The sequence below is a fragment of the Spermophilus citellus genome, assembly GCF_964194105.1.
Source record: "Spermophilus citellus genome assembly, chromosome: 5".
In the NCBI taxonomy this organism is placed as follows: Eukaryota; Metazoa; Chordata; class Mammalia; order Rodentia; family Sciuridae; genus Spermophilus; species Spermophilus citellus.
The window spans coordinates 92935761-92958938 of record NC_138186.1 but is presented as its reverse complement, the minus strand read 5'-3'; the positions used below and the strand labels follow the sequence as shown (position 1 = coordinate 92958938).

At 33.4% G+C, this 23178-nt stretch overlaps 1 protein-coding gene across 2 annotated transcripts in view; it reads left to right on the top strand.

Annotated features, from left to right (window-relative positions):
- The window catches only part of ME1 (malic enzyme 1), a 164772-nt gene that overhangs the window by 94888 nt on the left and 46706 nt on the right, over positions 1–23178 (top strand). For both annotated transcript variants that reach the window (XM_081294885.1, XM_081294886.1), the window contains one exon: positions 22719–22828. In XM_081294885.1, coding sequence (XP_081151011.1) covers positions 22719–22828 — 110 coding nt within the window. The remainder of the gene's footprint in view (positions 1–22718; positions 22829–23178) is intronic.

Genomic DNA, 23178 nt, shown 5'->3' with positions numbered 1-23178 from the left:
AGGTACACTTAACCACTGAGCCACATCTCAGCCCTTTTTATTTTTTATTTGGAGACAGTCTCACTAAGTTGCTTAGGGCCTTACTAAGTTGCTAAGGCTGGCCTTGAACTTGTGATCCTCCTGCCTCAGCCTCTCAAGTCTCTGGGATTACAGGTCTGTGCCACCACACCTGCCCTCAATATTAGGATTTGATGAAAGTGCTTTTATAAAAAAGGAATTTTAGTTGATGAGTGTACATTGGATACTATTTGAAATTAATTCTGAGTTTTGAAAGAAACAGTGATTATTTTTCCTATGAATTTACAGAGGATAAAGTAATACTTCCTCACAAATGAGTAAAACATATAAAAAGTAATTGCATATTCAGTATTTTTAAAAAAGTATCATGTTTAGTCATATATATGTCCCATATTAACATATAATTTAATTGGCAAGCATTTATATTGTTTTTTTTCTGGTTATAGATAAAGATATAAGCAATGAAAAATTTTAATTTCATTTAAGTTTTATTAATTAAATTCTGGATTATTTGAAAATTATGGTTTATAATTTATAACTAATGTACTTCTCAGTTGTGCACAGAGTAAATAAAGAGATGCTATAATTAATGCAAGAGAAGAAATAACATGAGTTTAGTGCATTTTAGTGATATTTGGATAAAAGTGACACTGGAGAGTTTGAATGGTAGAGATGTTGTTTGAAAACAGGAATTAGATAAAAGAAATATTGAAGACATAATTTAGAATGAGGACAAGTGCAGTAAACCAACTGCAGATATAATATATCTCCTTCCTTCTGTCCCATTCACCCCTTGCTCTATCCCATGCATATGTGCGGTTAATATATTAGGTAGGCAAAATTCATATTTATTCAATTTTTCATAGAAAACATTTCACTTACTTTATCTTTACTTTTAGCAAAACATACATAAATAAAATCCTGCCCATAAAAATTATATTTTTTCACTCACATGAAATATCTGCAGTAACCAACATCATGGAAACAGAAAGTGGTAAGATGGTTGCCAAAGACTGAGAGAATTAGTGTTCAGTGGTATAGTTTCAGTTTTGCAAGAAGTTCTAGAATAATCTGTTGCCACAACAATGTGAATTTGCTTACAACTGAATGTATACTTAAAAATGGTTATCACAGTAAATTTAATGTTACAAGATTTTATCACAATACAAAAAGAATTCATGAGATGAATTAAATGGTGTAATGTTCACGAAGGAATATAGCATAATTAATCTCAATGTTAAGTATAATCATGATGCTCCAATTAAGATTATTTAATTAAAAAATAAGTTATAACAATGTCCAGCAACAGAGCTGGGCATGGTGGCGCATGCCTATATCCTAGAGGCTTGGGAGGCTGAGTCAGGAGGATCAAGAGCTCAAAACCAGCCTTAGCAATTTAGCGAGGTGCTAAGCAACTCAGTGAGACCTTGACTCTAAATAAAATACAAAAAAAAGGGCTGGAGATGTGGCTGAGTGGTTGAGTACCCCTGGGTTCAGTCCATGGCACCAAAAATAAATAAATAAACAATGCCCAGCGATGAAAAATTGTTAGTAAAGTTTTGAAAATTTCAATAAAAATACTTTAAAAAAAAGATTTGTATAGTATCATTTAGAGATTAAACCATTTATTATTTTTATGATTAAATGAAATATATAGTCTATGTAAACTGCTTTGAATAGTATTTACATATAGTAATTGATTAATAACAATATAATTGAATATAGTAAAGGTCACTTTCCAATACAATTTGGTATTAATTCCTTTGAAGCTGCCTTTGCTGAAAAGATAGTGGCATTGTAACTAAAAATGATTATGAGGGATAGTCACAGCAAGCACCTTGAGGCTATAAAGAAACTTTAGTATAAACAGTGTTTTTGAATATTTTATGCTTTATGGAGACTCAGTTTCCTTGAAATAGCTGACCTGTTCTTAAGTTTGCCACTTGTTTGTATTTTTTTCTAAATGTTTTAAATACAGAATAATTTGCTTTTAACTACATCTTTTACACGCAGTTGAGCAGTTATAAATATTAGATAGTAAAGAGCATATTTTTTAGCTCAGCATGATGGCACATGCCTGTAATCCCAGTGATTCAGGAAGTGAGGCAGGAGGATTGGAGGATTGTAAATTTGAGGCCAGACTGGACAATTTAGTGAGACCCTCAGCACTTTAGTGAGGCCCTGTCTCAAAATAAAAAATAAAAAGGACTGTATATGTAGTTCAGTGGTAAAGCACACCTGGGCCCAATCCCCAGTACCACACACGCAAAACTTTTTTATAAATTATAAATCATCAGAAGGTGACTTGATTTTAATTCTTTATTTCTCAACATTTAAAAATGTCTCTTTAAATAAAAGAATAAATACTGTAGTTCATTCAAATATTGTCATGGATTTGAATCCTCAGAAATTATAGAATGATTTTTAAAATTTTCATCATGAGGGGGCTGAGGCTGTACTTCAGTGGTAAAGTGCTTGCCTCGCATGTGTGAAACACTGGGTTCAATCCTCAGAACCACATAAAAATAAATAAAGATACTGTGTTAATCCACAACTAAATAAAAAATATTTTCATCATGAGTAAACAATAGATTAAAAATTAAGGAAACATCATTCCTTCTTATTTTGATTATGACATATCAAAAAATCACTTGATCCCTTCCATTAAAATTAATAACAGTAACAACTCTTACAACAACTAGTGCACTTTTGAGAGATGGATTCAACTGATTTCTGAGTGCTTTATACTCTTTTTATATTTAAAACAACTCTGTAAGATTCTTAAAATTATTTATCCTAATTTCTCAGATAAGAAAACAGAGCTTAGAGAAAGATTTAAATAACTTATAACTACTAAACCAGAAACAACATTCTGACTCCAGAGCCTGTATTTTTTTAAAAAGAATATTTTTTTAGTTGTAGTTGTACACAATACCTTTTTTTATATAAATATTTTTTAGTTGTAGTCAGACACAATACCTTTATTTTACTTATTTTTATTTGGTGCTGAGGATCAACCCAGGGTCACACAGGCTAGGCAAGGTGCTGTACTGCTGAGCCACAACCCCAGCCCCAATATCTTTATTTTATTTATTTATTTTTATGTGGTATGATGATCAAACCCAGGGCCTCACACATGCTAGGCTAGTTGTCTACTGCTGAGCTGCAACCCCAGCCCCAGAGCCTGTATTTTTAATCACTGCAAAGTACACATGTAAAGATTACTTCTATAAACATTATGTAAACATCAATATAAATCTATGAACACAAAAGTGATCTGCTGATGCACATGCTAAATCTGTAATTTTATAAACGTGATTTGTGTGTCTTCACTTTCAGAAGAAAGCTTTGTCTTGCATTTAGTTGTTGATTTCACTTATCTTAGGACTTAGGAAGTAGGTAATTAACTGCATTACTTTTCCAGACCACCCCCGCCCACCAAGGAATAAAAGCACAGCTTCCCTGCTAAATAGCATCATGGGAATACTTGTAAACCAATACAGAACTCTCTGAACTTTAATACTAATATCCTTTGTTTTACCTTCTCCTATTTCAGTTTTTTTAAAGTTGCATCATGTATTTCCAATTTTGAGACCTAGAATATTGTGTTTAGATGTAAATGAAGTATGTTGCACTTATTTTCTATAACACTTGAAATTGATGCCTTTTAAAATTTAATGCATAGCGATGGAAGTTCAAATAGTATATTACATTTCCAAAAAAAAAAATTCTTTTCTTAGGATTTCAGGAAATTTTTTTTCTTAGAATTTCAGGACTTTTTTTTTTTTTTAATGTTGTAGATGGACACAACACCTTTATTTCATTTATTTATTTTTATATGCTGCTGAGGATGGAACCTAGTGCACCACACGTTCTAGGCAAGCACTCCACTACTGAGCCATGTTAACCTTGTGTCTATTGTTTCCAAGTAAACTTTCTTTGGTAGTTTTAGGTGGACAGCATGTCTTTATTTTATTTGTTTATTTTTATGTGGTGCTTAGGATTGAACCCAGTGCCTCACACATGCTCTCTGTCACTGAGCTACAGTCCCCGTCCTGTTTCCAAGTAAATTTTTAAGAATTTGTTTGTTTGTCTATTTATTTGATAGCCCTAAGCCCTATCATTAATGTTTCATGATCGTATCTTCAGGGTTTTATAGTATATCTGGTGAATTGGTTTAATGATGTCCATATTAATTAGATATTATTTTTTGGTTATGAAATTGAAAGTTTTAACTTGAAGTTTAACTTTCCATGTATTCAACATTGTTTTTACACTGTTTGATATGTGGATAACTTGGAATGTCTCATACTTTATAATTTGACATGTAACCTAGATCATTCTGACTCTGTATTCTCTTTTATTGCCAAGTTTCTTCTTAATGGGGGATTTGAAAATATATATCTTACCCTTCTTTCCAGACACCACAGAACCCAAAAATGTTATTGTTATCAGCTTATAGGAAAATAAAGTGACTAATACAGTTCATATGAGAAAGAGGAATGAGGACTTCTTCACTCCACATATGCTTATGATTTAAGTATTGCTAACTTTCAAAAAACCAGTTACAGTCTCCATGTGACTCAGTTGTTACTACATTCTCTTTTTTCCATTAAATTGTTACTGGCACCCCAGGTCAGAGGCCCTGCAAGGGTTCCAATGGACTGTATTGGGTTGCCTGCCCACATCAGAAATAAGACAAAATGATATAAAGAAGAAAAATGAACTTAATTTCTGTTTGACCAAAACTAGGAAGACAGCTAATCTGCCTTGATCCATCCTGTAGGCATATATACATTTTATAGGAACAAAAGCTAGGAAATATACATAGGTAGATTAATCCAGGCTATTCTAGTCAGAGAGATGTTTAATTCTGATTTCACTGGTGCCTGTCAGGGCTAGAGTAGGTGGGGGCAGATTTTTAGTTTCCATTTTCAGCATGAGACAACAGGATGGAGAAATAGAGGCTATCAGGAAATTGGAAAGGAAAAATCAATTTGAAGCCTCTAACTTAAAAGAGTCTTTATTATAAAATTGTATATACCTATTTTCATTTAAGATTTATGGAGCCATCCCTAGGAAAAGAGAACTTGGTTCATTTATGAAACTTTATGTATAAATTTTCATTCAACTTACTTTCTTTTAATTTTTCCCCTTTTCAAGTATATGAAATTACTTTCTATTTACCAGTAGCTTTGAAGAGTTAGGGCTATACCAATAAATAATCTGGAAGTAGGGATATCCTCAAATCCCAGACCCATTTCTTCTTGAGATAATTTTTAGTTTGCATTAAGATAAAAGGCCCTTGTAATTTTGGTTTGGGGTTCCTAGTTATACTTTTTGTTTGTTGAAACTCTTTAGCCTACTTTCTCTTTATATGAAATTAACCAATTTGGAGAGGAAGTGGGGCTTTGATGGTACATGTACTTTTGACTTCTGTATCATTTTTCTCCAAAAAATGACCTCCTTATTTTATTTAGTAGCATAGAATGATAATTAATTCTTCTAGGTTTCATGATTTTTTTTTTTTTTTGTAAACTGAAACTTAGAAATTTTCTTACCCTGTTTTAGGACTTGCATAGACAGGGTCTTCTCAGTTTTCTTTTCAACTCTTCTGGGCTGTGAAAACATATTTTCTAGTTAAATAACAATGAGAAATTCCACATACTATGCATCCTCTTTGCAAAGATTACCAGTTGAGAGTAGCATGTTAGAGTTCTGAGAATTCAAATACTGAGCAAAGAAACCTATTTTGTTTTGCTTAGTGTTTCAAATACCATTTCTTCAAGATTGCTTACTTTTGCAAAATTCCAATTAACCTACCTTAGCACACAGTTCTGAGGAACCATTTTCTCAGATGTTTTCAATCACTTAAAGATATTGCTATCACTTTGGCCAAAGGAAAGTATAATAAATGAATAGGATTTGTTCTGCATAAATATCAGGCTTTTTGTTTTGTTTTGTTTTTTGGAAAAGGTTTTAAAGAACAAAGGGAATTTAATTAAGATAGATTATTTAGTCAGAAATCTGGGACTTGATTTGTTCTGTAGTTTAGCAAACAACTATGAAAAGAAAAAAAGAATGAAGAGGTGATTTAGAATATACACTAAGTAGAAGCAGATACAGTCTAATGAAATATATTTGAAAACTGTGTGTATCTTTTATTTTTTTGCTTTTTTCCCCTATATCTTAAAATAAATAGAAATTTATTATGCACATAAAGTATGGTAATATCACTCATTTTATTTATAGAATAAATCTTTTTCTCTTCCCAGGACTTGCCCTAGTATCATTTTTTTTTTGATAGACTGTCATGTTTTTTCTTTCCATTAGGTGAAATAAAGGATAAGTTATATGATATATTTGTACAGATGCATGACAGACTCTGTAGATGCAGACCTCTGGTATATATTTCACATGGGGTTTTGGAACAATATAGAGGCTATTTTTCTTCCTAGGGAGAAACAGAGTTTTGGAATGAGACAGAAAATGTATTTCAAGAATTTAATGGAATCTTTTATTTGGATAAGCACCTATATATTCCAGAAGGTTTACATTTGGCCAAACTCCTAGTTTAAAAGCTGAAGATAGGGACTAGAACCACATTATAATAAATGTGGTTGGGTCATTCTTGAAGTCTTCATGCTATTACAAATTCTCATTAACCTGGTGTCCAAGAACAAGTATTGTAAGATGAATGCATTAGTTACTGAGCTCCCCCACCCCCAGTCTTTCTTTATAGATAGATTCATTTTGGACTGTAATTATTCTAAATTTGAGAAAATTACTAATAAAAAAAGCTGATGGGTAGGTGTATCTGAGAAATGAATTTCATGGGGTGGGGTAGAGTTTAGAAAAGAAAACTGCTTGTATTTTGACTTTTGTATTGTCTTATGAAAAAAAAATTTGACTAATTCTTAATACCTTCTCTAAAGTAAGCTAATAGAACAGTTTTAAGACTGTAGACTGTGAAATCCATACGCATGCTATTTTTTATGACAGAAAAGGCATTTAATCAAAGCTTCCCAGTAGTATTTCTCAAATGTTATGGTTAGAATTCATAAATGTTACCTGCATATAGGGTTTATTATAAGTAAAAAAAGTCAAAACACAAATAATAGAGGAACAAGATTTATAATATAAACTAATCAATGAGTTAAGGATAATCAGACTGAAATTATTTATTGTCTCTGAATATTTTATTTAGGATCACACTACCTTTTTCCATATGCTATTGTAACACCTATAAATATACTCCCACTTCTAAGGAAATGATCAGTAAATATTGCCAGGTCATTGTTCACTTAATCATTGTTTTACATATCACCAAGCTTGATCATAAATCTTGTGATAAATAGCAAAATCACATTGGACAATAAATGATTAATATTCATTGCATCATTATGTACCAGACATGATCCAAGAGCATATGTTAATTTAATGTCTTAAAACTGTGAGGTATGTCCTGTTATTATTCTCATTTTAGAGTTTAAGAAACTGTGGTATAGGGATATTAAAAACCTGTCCAGTGTCCGGAGGTAATAAGAAGCAGAGCTGGGATTCAGATCAAAGCAATTTGACTAGTAGATGCTTGAATTATAATGTATAATCAATCATATTCTCAATTTGAATTTTCCATGAAGTAGTTGATGAGAGAAAGTTATAGTTTAAGAGATGTTAATGCCTGAGAAACATAAACAGGGAGTGCAGATTAAGTATTGAAAGCCTTCAAACCATGATGAACATCTGGGAAGCAGAACTGGGCAGGGAGAGCCTCAGACTGAAATATATATGGGGCATAATCTCAGCCACCAGAGCAAACACTTCTGTTAGATGAGTTCCACATTGGGTAGAAATGACTAGGCTTTAATACCACTGCTATGCCCAGTAATTGGCTTAAGGTTCCCCAGGAAGATCATGGTTTAGGATTAAATGCTGTCATGGATCTTAAAGACATTGTGGCTGAAGGCAGCTAGCTAACTACACACCTTAGCAAGTTCTTCATTGAAGGGCACATTTTCGTGATTACTTAATACCATATTGCCATTTCGCAGATGTCAAGCACCATTTGACATCCATCAAATGGGCAAAACGGTTTGTGAGTGTGGCAAGTGTTCAGGAGGAGCCTATGGATGATAATATATAGTGCTTAAAGAGTATAAATTCATAAAAATGCTAGCAGTATAGTTATCATAATTTACTGCATAGCACTTGTACCCCAGGGAAACTCATTTATAAGGAGACATGTACAGAAATTTTCATAGAGCATTTTTTATAGTATTGAAAAGTTAACGCAGTCTAAATATACACCAACAGGAGAATGGATAACTAATTTTCTTGTATTTATAACAAGTAATATTTTTACAGTGCATAACAGTTAAATGAACTAGTGTTTCATGTTTTCACGTGAATTTGTCTAAGAATCATAGAATTGAGGAAAGAATTATAAAAGGATAATTCTAATCCATTGAATCTGAGCTGTTAATAATGGCAACAAAGTCATTTCATAAGAATCAGATACCATTCAACATCCATCATATTGGTATGTTATCCATATGTTTAAATCTTAAAAGCAATGTCATATTTGTTTTGGGATATATACTTATTGCAAAAGCATATCATCCATGGAAATGATAAGTTCAGGAGAGTGGCTATGTGGGAAAAATGGGATCAAGGAGGTGCAGAGAGGGTTTCAAATGGTATGTATTCTTTTTGTTTGTTTGTTTTGGTCTGAAATATGGCATAATATTCTCTCCTTGTTCTGTACGTTGGCTATCTTCATAATTATATGTCTTGGGGTTGGTCTATTATGGTTTTGAATGTTTGGGGTCCTGTAGGCTTCCAGGATTTGGCAATCCATTCCATCTTTCATCTCTGGGAAGTTTTCTAGAATTATTTCATTTAATATGCTGTCCATTCCTTTGGTTTGAATCTCTGTGCCTTCTTCTATCCCTATGACTCTCAGATTTGGTTTTTTTATGACATCCCATATCTCTTGAATAGATTGCTCGTGGGAATTAAGCATCTTTTCTGTGTTCAAATGCCAAATGTCTGCTTTGATATAAAGAGAACAACTAAGAACAGAACAGGAAGGAAGAGCATGTGGAAAAGACTACAGTAAACAAAGACGAATGGGGGGAGAGAAACGGAGAGAGAAGGGAAAGCATATGGAAATGGTAGGAGACCTTCAAGGATACATAAAATTACAAGAGGCTATGAGGGGCAAGGGGGAGGGAAAAAAAAGGGAGAGAATTGAACAACAGCAGGGGAGATAGAGAGGGAAGATGGGAGGGGAGGGGAGGGGAGGGGGGATAGTAGGGGTTAGGAAAGGTAGCAGAATACAACAGACACTAATATGGCATTATGTAAAAATGTGAATATGTAACAGGTGTGATTCTGCAATCTATATTTGGGGTGAAAATGGGAGTTCAAAACACAATTTGAGTCTAATGTATGAAAGATGATATATCATGAGCTATGTAATGCTTTAAATAATCAATAAAAAATTAAAAAAAAAAAAAGAAATATGGCATAATGTTAATATTTTACAAAATTGTGTAGGGATCACATGGATGTTAGTTAATATTATTCTCTAGTGACTTTCTCTTGTTAAAATTGTTTATCAAATCTAATCTCTAGCTGGGTGCAGTGACACACACCTATAATCCCAGCAGCTTAGGAGGCTGAGGCAAGAGGATTAGCCTCAGTAATTTAGCAAGGCCCTAAGTAACTTAGCTAGACCCTGTCTCAAAATAAAACATATTCTAAAAAGGGTTGGGGATAGGCTCAATGGTTAAGTACCCCTGGTTCAACCCTTGGTACCAAAAACAAATAAACGAACAAACAATCTCTAGTGATAGAAAGCAAATCATAAACCGTTAGGGCCAGTGTTGTACTAAAGAACTTTGGAGAATTTTGTGAATATTCTCAATCTTACTTGTAAAGTTAGTTACATATTTAAAATAGGTACTCTTATTGTAAGTAAATCACAATGCATTAACATTGATTTTAAAGACAGTAAGACACAGTCTTACCCTGCAATAAAACTATTGCACTACCTTATTTTTATAGAGGTGACTTTATATATTTTCTTATTTATTATTTTACATTTAGATTTTTTAAGTTTAAATTTTAAAAACTTAAAAAAATTCTCTTTCTAAAGATTGTTCTACATTTTGGAAGTTTCACTACTCAGAATAAATAAATGGAGTATGGAAAAAATAAGAACATGATATTGAATTTGTTAGGCTATTTGAGAAGAAACTATGGGCTTATTATAAAAGACAATCGTATGATTCAGGTGGAAAAAAAGATAATCAGATATTGTTTAACTGTGTTCCTGTTCCCCAGTCTTGAATGGATTATCAGTGGTGAAATATACTACACTTATGTGTATATATTAAAAGAAAAAAATCTGAGAAATTGATGCAGTATTTCTTTTGCCCTTATTTTATCAGTCTGCTAGTGCTCAGAGGTAAGACTAGAATTCTCATTCTTTTGCTACTGTGAACTGAATCTCTTGCAGAGGTTATTTATGTTTGTTGCACATCTGTTGAAAACAGCTGGGCCAAAATGTTTCTATCTGGAAAATATAAAGTTTACACACCTTACAGTGTCTACACTGTTAACAATCATAATTTTATTCAGAAAATTTTCATCAAAGAGAAACTCTTTTGACTAGATTGCACTGAGAGCAAGATTGTAAGATTTTTCTTTTCCTCATGTTCACTAATCAGGTGATGATAAAGTCGGGTTTTTTAAAATCCTGAATATTTTGCAGAGTAGTAGGTGACCTGAGGTCTAGCCTCTCTTGAGTATACAGTTCCAATTCTTCATATTGATTTAGCATTGTAAAAGGAATTCCCATAAGAGTATTAGAAAGATTTTGATCTAAGACTCAAATTTTAAGTGACATAGGTAGAACTCAAATTCAAGTAAAGGTTGACTATCCCTAACTTAAAATTCTGAAATCAGAAACATACCAATATCTGAAACTTTTTGACTGACAACATGTTGCCACAAGTAGAAAATTTCACACCTGACCATATTTATGATGGACTGTAGTTAAAACTAAGCATTTTATGTAATATTCCCTGCAATCTGTGTGTATAAGATAAATATGAAACTAATGAATTTCATGTTTAGGTTTGTGTCTCATCTCTTAAAATATCTTATTATGTATATGTAAATATTCCAAATTAAAAAAAAAAACAGAATCCAAAATATTTCTGGCCCTGTACATTTCAGATAAGGAATACTTAACTTCTAGTTAGATTCTTAGCCTATTGGATTATTACATGCTCTTTTTAGTATGTATTGTTTTAGGCACAGAAATTACTTGTATTGGCTTATGTTTCTCAATGACATACCAGAATAAAATGATTGATTTATCAATGATTCAAACTTCTATATACATTATTACATTTAGTAAACTACCTAAAATTACTGTGTAAAAAATAAATTACTTAGAAAGTAACTTTGTGAGTCAGATCTTGGCAAACTGTCAATTTAGCAGAGTCAGGGTTACATTCTTGAAAATTTAGGCTTATATATAAGTATACTTAATAACTCAACAAAGTATTAAAGTCTTAAAATGGCTTAATGAAAAAGGAAGTAAAAAACATTTCTTTGAACTTTATGGACAGTATCATGTTTTGTTCCTAAGAATTATTAAGAGTTAAGCAGGGACTCTGCCAACTAGTTATTGTGCTCTTTTAAGAGAGAGGGGAAGATATGTTGGTGTGCAGGTAAATGTACGCTTATAGGTACCAAGAGAAACAATCTTCAAGCAGTTTGGGGTTAAATATCTTCAGTACCTCTGGAACATATGATGGCAATTCATGAGCTCTCAGTCATATGAGAAGAAAAGAGCTTATGTATAAAACATGTAACATGATATTTTGGTACTTTTATTAATATTGGGCAATAATGCTGCCATAACTAATACTATTAATTTGGAATTATAAATAGACATAACTCAAGACACATTATTAGTAGGTGCATGGTATTTATGGAAAATGATTAGTGTTCAAACTTTGACATCAGTTCAGATGATTGTGCCAGGAAGGCCATATTTGTAATTAACATTGGATTTGTACTGTCACCTGTTTCTAAGTGTGCAGATATCATCTTCCTCTTGAATAATTTGCGTAGGTTTACTTCCATTATTCTGTGGCCTGAGAATGTATATTGGCTTTTAGACTTTTTAAGTAGTTATACCTGCAACGTCCTTATTCATTTTTCACTTTTTTAAAAATAAATTTTGAGACAGTGTTTTGCTCTGTTTCTCAAACTAGCCTCAAACTCCCAGTCTCAAGCAATCCTCTTGCCTGAGCCTCCTGAGTATCGGGACTATAGACGTGTGCCCCCATGCCCAACTTCATTTTTACTTTTATTTTGAGGTTTTTCAATAATATAGTGTGATTGATTTTTTTAAACAAAAAGATCTGAATTAGTGTTTTCTCCTTCCAGAATTCTGTGTGCTGACTACAGCTAATGTTCATAGTACTTTAGGAATACCTCTTTGAGGATTATTTTTAGAACCTATACCAGTTCTTCTAAATATTGTAATGGTGACATTTTAAGAGAAAATCCTTTGAGACTAATATTAATTCTTGAGAATAGAATGAGAATATTGAGAAAAATCAAGTGTTTGGAGCAGTTCTTATTCCTAAAATATTTTTTCTAATATTTTATTGCAAGTTAAGAAAAAGGGAAGATTACTTACAAGATATGACTAAAGCCATGAAACTTATTTTACACTCACCTTGAAAGTAGCTGAGCAGTTCAGCATTATTAGTTAAATATATAATCTGGAAGTGTCCACTCAGAAGAATAACATTCATAATCATTTGAGTATGTAGATTTAGATAAATTTCTCTGTAATTATTCTACATATGTATAGTCTGAAATAAGATGTTTTTCTACTTAAAAAAAGTCTACTATATCACAAGTAGCCATTGTACTTGGCCCTTTTGGCTTTTTTTAGGTGGTAATACTCACCAGTATATCTGTTCTTATAATCAATAACCATCCTGGGCATTTCTTGTCACTAAGTGGACTTCAAGGACATTTTTTGCTTAACATTTTATGACTGATGATTGGCACCAAAGTAATACATAGTTCTCTTTTAGTGCTGAAAACTGTTTTATGTTTTGTGGAAGTTTCCAGCTTTTAGAAATAAACAGTTTGATCAAGACTAAATGGAGGAGGAGACACATACCCTTAGTTATTCAAATTGCATAAGTATATGACATGATTTAGGTTGGATATGAGGTGTTTACTGGAACATGCTATTGAGACCTTTAGTTCTTATGGCACGTTTGCAGATGGAGTTTATAAAAGCACTTTCTGAATTTCCATATCCTTTATGTGAAGGCCTCCTAGGCATGAAGAATGGTACAAACTTGAAACATAGTATCAAATTATAGGGGATGTCGAAGCACAGATCAGCCCTTTAGGACCAAAGCTGCTCTGAGGATTTGAGCCTCTTTTGCTGTCCTCAGCTTACAGAGACCAGTATATGGCCCTCCCCTTCCCATACATCAATTTTCTCACTTTCTACCTTTGCCATCTATCATAAGGTCTCTTGTGATAGATGGCAATTAGGAAATCGTGCTTAATATTATTGATGTTATACTTGGTTGTGTATTAAAATGTAAAGTGTCATTTGTCTTTTCCATATATTTGTGTTTTCATATATTCTTCCACACATGTCATACTTTTGCATATTTTATATTTTGAGCTTCATCTTCCTTAAACAAAATTCCCTGGCTGGAGCTGGAGCTCCAGAGTGCTAGTGGCAGACTGCTTGCTTAGCATGTAAGAGGCACCAGATTCAATCTTAGCACCACATAAAAATAAACAAATAAAATCAAGGCATTTTGACCATTTACAATTACAAACAAACAAACAAATAGATAGATAAAAACCTCTCAGTACTCCCTTCATGTGGAACTTTTCCACTATGTCTTTGGAAACCCGTTCTTTACCAACAGGCTTTGTTACGCCCTCTTTTTCTCACCGAATGTTCATTTACCTCCCTGCTTTTCTGAAAAGTGACTCTAATGATTGTCACTTCACCTACAGTTCTTTAAAAATAATAATGCTTATTGGTCAACACAAAACTGAAGGGTTGAAAGATGAGAGCAATGCTCTCGTATCCGTTTGAGTCTCTCAGTACTTCATCCATATGAGAGACTCTGTACGTTAACTTCTTTGATGTTATGTCAATTGAATTTATCATACCTCTTTCTTCTCCTGCTTCTTTTTAAGCTACTTTCCTCTGATTCTTGTCACTCTTTCCAAAGTTTTTTTGTTTTCACAGAAAGAAGAATTTCTTTTATTGTTTATAAATGATCCATATTTTGGTTTTGTAAGGTAGTTTCAACTTACAGTTTAGCATAATTGAGACCAATTTAGAAGGGGAAGTAAAAGGTTTCTTATATTATTGTTAGTGGAGAACAATAGTCAAGATATATGATAATAGTGGTTTGATCAAACAAACTCACTTTATATCAAGTCTTTTTTAATTGATTTTATTATTTGTTTTAAATACACGACAACAGTGGAATGCATTTCAATCCTTATTACACATATAGAGCACAATTTTTTGTATCTCTGTATATAAAGTATGTTCACATCAATTTATGCCATTATACATGTACTTTTTTTGCATTATAATTCTTAATACACATATATACCACAATTTTTCATATCTCAGTTTGTATATATGATATGTTGACACCCAATTCAAGTCTTTATACATACATGTACATTCCCCCATCCTTGCTAATCCCCTTCCCTTTCCTTTCCCTCCCACGCCTCTTCCCTATCTAGAATTAATCTAATTCTCCCATGCTCTCCCTCCCTAACCCGCTTATATCAGAGAAAACATTCGGCTTTTTTTTTTTTTTTCTTTCCAAAGTTTTGCTCATCTCTGTGGATGACCTTTCTCAAGTACTGACTGTGTTAACTTTTCATTGCTGTGACAAAATACTTGAATAACTTATAAAGAGGAAAGATTTATTTGGGCTTATGGTTTTAGAGGTTTCAGTGAATGTGTCACTTGGCCTTCTGTTGCCTTTGGGCCTGTGGTGAGGCAGTACATCATGGCTGGGAGTGCATGGCAAAGGAAACTGCTCATCTGATGTTGGCCAGGAGGCAAGGAGAGGGGAGAGGACCAGAGTCACAATAAACCCTTCAAGGACATACCCTCAGTGACCTAACTTCTTCCATCCAAGCCTTACATCTTGAAGTTTTTACTACCTCTCAAGGACACCATCAGCTGCAAATTAGTACATAAACTTTTGGGAGACATTCAAGATCTAAACCATAACACTGACCTAGCTTGTTCTGAAGATCTTCATTTTTAGATCTTTAGTAACACACCACTTCAAGTCCCCATTTATTACTGTATAATGAGCCTTGTGTTCATCTGCAGCTGTTTTAGTTCTGAACAACCAATAACAGCTTGCTTTGCTTGAATATCTCCAAGTTAGCTCAAAAGCAGCATATTTAAAGCTGAACTCATGAATTTCCTTATCAGACCTGCTTTCCGACCCCCCACCCGGAGGTTTCCTATCTTTATATTCCCTGTTATCTACCTGATTGCCCAAGCCTGAAACTTGAAATGCATTCTTGCTATTTTCTTCCTCATCATCTGCTTCTTTCACATGATAATATCAATTCTGTCTTCATCTGTTTCTCTCTATCCTCATTCTCATGCAGCTCTGAAGTTTTGCAGCAGCCTCTTAAAGTAAACTTATTGTATTTGGTTTTGCCATACATTCTTCACTCTGATTGCAAAGAGTATAAAATGCATATTGACTGTGTCACATTCCTGTTTCTTCACCTAGTTTTAGAATCAAGTATAGTCCCCTCTATCCCAGTTTAAAGTCCATATGTAATCTGGCCCTGTTTACCCCTCTAGCTTCACTCAATTCTTGCCTCTTTTTGGGTCAAACCCTACGCCTCAGTCATATTTAATTTATTTTACTTTCTGGAATGTGCCACAGATTTTTTTTTTAACTCTGAGCCTTTTAATACAATCCAGCTACTTCAAAAAATTTCCCTTTTATTATCAACTTAGCAAACTTCTACTTATCTTTCAGGCTTTAGCATCCTCTAGAAAGCCTTTCCTAACCCCCTTACCTTGTTCTGTGTTGTGGCTACCTGCATTTACTCTATTATAGCACTTATTAAAGTGCCCATTATAATTGTCTATTAACTGGTTTGTATCCTCCATAATACTACAAGCTCTATGTAGAAAGGAATGTGTCAATAGCACCCAGAACAATGTTGAACCCACAGTAGTTGCTTAATATATTATTTGACTTATGAATAAGTAAGGAAGAAAGAAAGGATAAGGTTTTGTTTTTTCTGTTTTTTGGAGAATAACAGGAGATAAAACTAGATGAAATCTTATTATCTAGGGTTTCCTTTAAAATAACATGATTAAATTTTTCTAGTGTATAAAATGATTTAAGTAGGGAAGAAAACTTTGATTGCTGAATCCATAAAAACAGTTTAACTTAATGAAGGAGAACTGAATACAGGAGGGAGAACAAAATGGATAACTAAAATTGTATCTTTATAATGCATACCATCACAGAGTAAACTAAAGAAGTGTCAGTAAAGACACTTCACAAGACCACAGTGATGGGGCCAACTGACCATGGACTTAAACCTCTGAAACCGTGAGCCAAAATAAATCTACCCCCTCCTTTAAGTTGTTTAAGTAATTGAAAGCTAACAAAATAAAACTTGGTTATAGTGAATTCTTGATAGTTCATAATCACAAAAAGATTAATATTTGTCAATATACTTTTAATAAAAAACACCTGATATGTTGAAGGCATACAAATTGTATCTTATATGTTTTGTGATAAAATTATAACTCCCTTATTTTATCACTGGGATCTTTTTGGTTGTAAATATACTATTCATTTATGGACTTGGTAACTGTGTTGGCTCTGTGAAGCCAGTAGGTAGAGTGGCTGAAGCCAAGGGTCTATGGGTTAGTTCAGAGCTTCCCATTTTTGCTGAGTAATTAATTGTGCTTAGCTCTCATTTCTTTATTTATAAAATGGATAAATAACATTGCTTCCCTCACAGAATTATTGAGATAATTAAATGAGATAATCCCTATAAAATATGGAGCACAATGTCTGGCACTTAGTAAATGCTGGATATAGTGATTAATCACTGTAATAAGTTTGTTTTTGTCAGATTTAACAATGCTATAAAAAGCAAAATCTCTAAAGTTTTTACATGTTAATTTTATGGATAGTATTTCAGTTACTTCTTAAACCATTCACACCCACTATTTTATGTGATATTTTTATCATAAAATAATAGGTTCTTTTCATAGTTATGTAGTACTGAATTGGCTAACTTTTGAGAGTTCCACTACTTATACTTTCATAGTGACAAGGCTGGTTCCAACTGGAACAAAATATCCCTTACATGGCTTTCTTTTATTGCATAATGTGAGATGCTTGTATCACAAGATGAATTCAGAATGCCTCTTTCTAAATCTCTAGGAATTAAGTCAGAGTTAACTATCAGGTAGAGAAAAGTCATGAAATTAAAACTGATATGCAGTGTCCTCTAGGGGCTATTTCTAAAATAAGCTTTTTAAATGATAAGGTATCCCGTACCCCATTTTAATACCTATGTCTATTCCCAGATTTCACTTAGGAAACATTACAAATTTATAGCCTGACCACATTGTGTCTTAAACACTGAAGGCAAACCATATTGTGGGGATTTCATCTTAACCACATAGAAATTGTAACAAGCCCCAAATCACCAAACCAAGTAAGTAGTAGATCCAGGAATAGACTTGAGAAGGCTCTGATTCCTCCTATATTTCTGAGACCACAAGGTTCTGCTTCTTCAGAACATAATGACACATCATTGAATGCTGCCAGACCACCAGAATATGACATATCAGGAGCAAGCCATGTGAGAGCACTTGCCAATGACCTATAATTTTTGCTTTCTGAAGGCTTGCTTAGCAACTAGAGAAGTGGGAAGGAGCTATTCATTGCATGCATCAGATGATTATTGACTGGTATTTGTATTTGGGGTACTTAGTTGCCACCACAGAGTTTATTTCTCAGTTAACATTATTTTTTTAAATGATAATTTGTAACTATAGAGTTGCTTTTGTAAATTATAATAACAGTTTTGTAATTTGTAATGAATGGCATCATGTTTATGAGTTGAAAATTATTTTGTTTCTTTCAAGAATTGACCTTAGTTCTCCATTTTACTTTAAACTTTTTCTCCTCTTTGCCTTTAGTTGACTTCCAGAGCACTGAAATGATAGTTTTAAAGGTTTTCTCCTTGTTGTTTGGAGAATGAATTTGCTAACCTCCTCTCTCCTTCAGGATAGGGAATAGCTTTATCTGTCATTGCTATTTCCTGTGGATAAGAATTGCTTGTATTTATCTATATTTTTAAATTTTCATTATATTATAGATTCTTTTTCCTGGAATTATTTTCTGTAATTCTGTACACACTTTCAGAATTCTTTTAGTAAAAGTTTTTGGGGTTTTATTTATCTAAAGTTGTCTTTGTTTAAACCTTACTCTTAAAGAACATCTTTGCTAGATGTATTATCTGGGGTGACGGTTATTTTCTCTTAGGCTTTTGAGGGTATTATTTAGCTGTTTATAGCTTCTTTTGTTGCAACTCTCTAATCTCATGATTAGAGAGTACTTATGTGTCCTTGTATTGAACTCCATATATTTATCAGTTCATTTGATCTTTATAACAACCTTAGGATAATATATTATTATTAGAATTGTGGGAAAATACACAGGCACAGAAAAATTAAAAGATCTGTGAGTGTGATGAGGCCAAAATTTCAAACTAGGAGTTCTTATTCTAAAGCCTGTGCTCTTAAACCACTGCCATGGCCAAGCAAATATTCAAAAATAAGAACAAAGGATGACTAATGGTACTAAATATTAAAGTTGAGAGAGAACTATAATAAAACAGGGAGGTATATTTTTCTGGGTAGATAGATTATATAATTGCTATTATATTGTCATTACTGTTATACTTGTTCCCTCATCTATGAGATCAGGATATTAATAGGACTTACTTCATAGAGTGGTTGTGAAGAGCAAGTGAGAAAATATGGGTGTGTGTTCACGTGCACATGTATGTTTTACATTTTATTACACCTTATAAAATGCCAAAAACATACATTGGAGAAAAGATAGTCTCTTCAACAAATGGTGCTAGGAAAACTGGAAATCCATATGCCACAAAATGAAATTTAACTCCTATCTTTCACCATGCACAAAACTCAAAATGGATCAATGGTCTAGGAATTAAACCAGAGAACTTGTATCTAATAGAAAAAAAAAAAAGTAGGCCAAAACCTCCATCATGTCAGATTAGGCCCCTACTTCCTTAATAAGACTTCTATAGCACAAGAATTAAAATCAAGAATTAATAAATGGGATGGATTCAAACTAAAAAGCTTCTTTTCAGCAAAAGAAACAATCACTGAGGTGAATAGAGAGCCTACTAATTGGGAACAAATTCTTACAACACGCACGTCAGATAGAGCACTAATCTCTAAGGTGTATAAAGAACTAAAAAAGCTAAACACCATATAAACAAATAACCTAATCAATAATTGGGGTAAGGAAATGAACAGACACTTCTCAGAAGGTGATGTACAATCAATCAACAAATATATGAAAAAATGTTCAATATCTCTAGCAATTAGAGAAATGCAAATCAAAACTACTCTAAGATTTCATCTCACTCCAGTCAGAATGGCAGCTATCAAGAATACAAACACAGTATGTGTTGGCAAGGATGTGGGGAAAAAGGCACACTCATACATTGCTGGTGGGACTGCAAATTGGTGCAGCCAATATGGAAAGCAGTATGGAGATTCCTTGGAAAATTGGGAATTGGACCCATTTGACCCAGCTATCCCTCTCCTCAGTCTATACCCAAAGGACTTAAAACCAGCATACTACAGGGACACAGCCACATCAATGTTTATAGCAGCACAATCCACAATAGCTAAACTGTGGAACCAACCTAGATGCCCTTCAGTAGATGAATGGATAAAGAAAACGTGGTATATATACACAACGAAATATTACTCAGCAATAAAAGAGAATGAAATCTTGGCATTTGCAGATAAATGGATGGAGTTGGAGAATCTAATGCTAAGTGTAGTTAGCCAATCCCAAAAAACCAAATGCCGAATGTTTTCTCTGATATAAGGAGGCTGATTCATAGTGGAGTTGAGAGCGGGAGCATGGGAGGATTAGATGAACTCTAGATAGGGCAAAGGGGTGGGAGGGGAAGGGAGGGTGCAGGCGGGTAAGAAAGATGGTAGAATGAGATGGACATCATTACCCTAAATATATGTATTAAGAAGACACCAATGGTGTGAGTATACTTTTTATACAACCAGAGATATAAATAATTATGCTCTATATGTGCAATATGAATTGTAATGTATTCTGCTGTCATATATAACAAATTAGAATAAAAAAAGAAAGTTTGGATTAATGATTAAATATATATGAAAAAGGCTGTTATAAATATGATATTGGAGGCAGAAACTAAATAAAAAGATTGAGATATCTGACTACATAAAAATTTAAAATTTGGGGGGTAAAAACAAGTGGAACACCATCTAAATCATTAATCCACAGTATGCTAGATTAGTACAAACATTTGTGGCATGAATAATACAAGGTACTATGCTTAATATATAAGGACCTTTTATTTAAATAATAAATAGAAAAATGAACATTGAACATATAGTCTTTCAAAAAATTACAAATGATCAATAGATAGAAAAAGATGCTAAACTTCACTAGTAACTGAAAACAACAACCACCCTCCTGCCAACCCTCTGCCACGGCAGACACTGACGAGCAGCAATCATGGCTCTGTGCTGCTCCATGCCGTGGGCCTCAACTAGGGCCATAAGGTGACAGAGAGCCTGAACAGGCCAAGGCACAGCTGGTGGTTTGGGTACCTTATCAGGTATACCACTTCTTGTGAGGCCTGGGATCTGAGAGGTGTATGGCATGCCAGGGAACTACTAAAAATCTCCAAGGACAAATGGGCCTCCAGTTCATTAAGAAAAAGGTGGGGACACAACATCTTCACCAAGAAGAATCAAGAGAAGCTGGACAATGTTGTGGCCACTATGGCCACCATGATGAAAGCAGCTGCCAAGAAGACTGAGTCCCTTCTGCCCTTTATGCATAATGACACAGAAAAGACGGAGAGAGAGAAGACACTAAATATTCAATACAAGTTTCACCTGTGACTTAAAAAGATAGTCTATCAAGAATAAATACATAATAATAGTATATAAATAGACATAATGGAAGAAAAATAAGGTAACTACAAAGATTTTTGTTGGATCAGAAAATAGAGAGACTATCAGCATTGTTTCCTACTGTCCTTGAATTATAGGCATAAGGTCAACAAGAAGCTAGAAATGAGGACAGAGTTTAGCACCCTGTCTTCTGACAGGTTTGACATGTGGAAAAGAAAGACAAATAACCATAGTTGGTCCTATCATAGTTAAAGGAGTTGGTTGTAAAAATCAGGGCATCCTAGTTGGGCCCAATGCTATACACCTATAACCCCGTTACTCAGGAGGCTGATGTAGGAAAATCTCATGTTCAAGGCCAGCCTCGATAGCTTAGACCCTGTCTCAAAATAAATAGAAAGGGGTGAAGTTGAAGCTTAGTAGTAGAATACCTTGGACTAAATCTCCAGTACACAAAAATCAATTAATTAGTCAATCAATTAAGGAAAATCAGGGAGTCCTAAGGACAATGAGGGAAGGAATATACCAGTAGAGAAGGAAGAAATTGAAGTTTTGGAGTGGAGCAGGACGGGGGCCAAGAGAGTTCAGGGAGATAGGGTACACTTTTGAGATAACTGTCTTTGTGTATAGAAATAAAGCTAGACTGAATTAGGAAGAGTGCAAGGACCAGAATGAAGATCTGACCCCTTTTTACTGTACACTACATTAGAGACAATTAGATTTAAATTTTTTCAAACAATTTTTTCTTTCATTCTCCCAACTTTCATCTCAGTTATTTTGTTTCTGGTCTGCTTCAGCTTGTAAAACCCACTCTAGTTTTGAAATCGTAACTATCAATTAAAAGTTGATTTATTATGTGGTTTGTGACCCCAGCTAGAAGTGCTGTCTATCCCTTGAAGACTCATAATTTCTTGTTTATACACTTTTACATTATTTTTAATTTGGAAGATTTTTGTTTCTACTAAATTTGGATTCCTCGAGGATAAGGACCATATTTTGGACCAAATTATGGTCATTTTTTATTATTTCAATTCACAGTGCCAACACAATGACTTCCTGTGGTAAACATGCAGTAAATATTTGCTAAATACATACTGTCTGACACATTTATACTCAGCCTCTAAAGATATTTTGCCTTTTCTGTGAGCTAATTTTAAGGATTTAATTTTTATTTATTTAGTTGTAGTTGGGCACAATACCTTTATTTTATTTATTTATTTTTACGTGGTGCTGAGGATTGAACCCAGGGCCTCACATGTGCTAGGCCGAGTGCTCTATGACTGAGCCACAACCTCAGCCCCTTAAGGATTTATTTTTAAATGTTATTTCACTAACCTCTTCTAAAATGAATGTTTTTATTTTATAGATATGGTATGAATTGCCTTATTCAGTTTGAAGATTTTGCCAATGTGAATGCATTTCGTCTCCTGAACAAATATCGAAATCAGTATTGCACATTTAATGATGATATTCAAGGTAATAAAATTTTCAGCTTGTATGGACCAAAAATAATGTCTGAAAGTAGTTCATAATTTTATGATTCAAATTGAATAAATACATACTAAATACCTACTAAAAGCTGGGAGTAACACTTAATAATTTCATGTATAATTTCTCATTTAATTTCATATATTTGAGAAAAGTATTCTGTGATTCTAGAAAGTATTAGATCCATGAGCTAGAGAATAAACTCTCAGAAATCTTGTAAAATCCCTGTTGATTATCATTGAACAAAGGAAATGTATGAAATATATTATTCATTATTTAAGAATGAAATGTATATAGTTCTCTCTTCAGCTTTCTTTTCTGTCAGTCACAACTTCTAA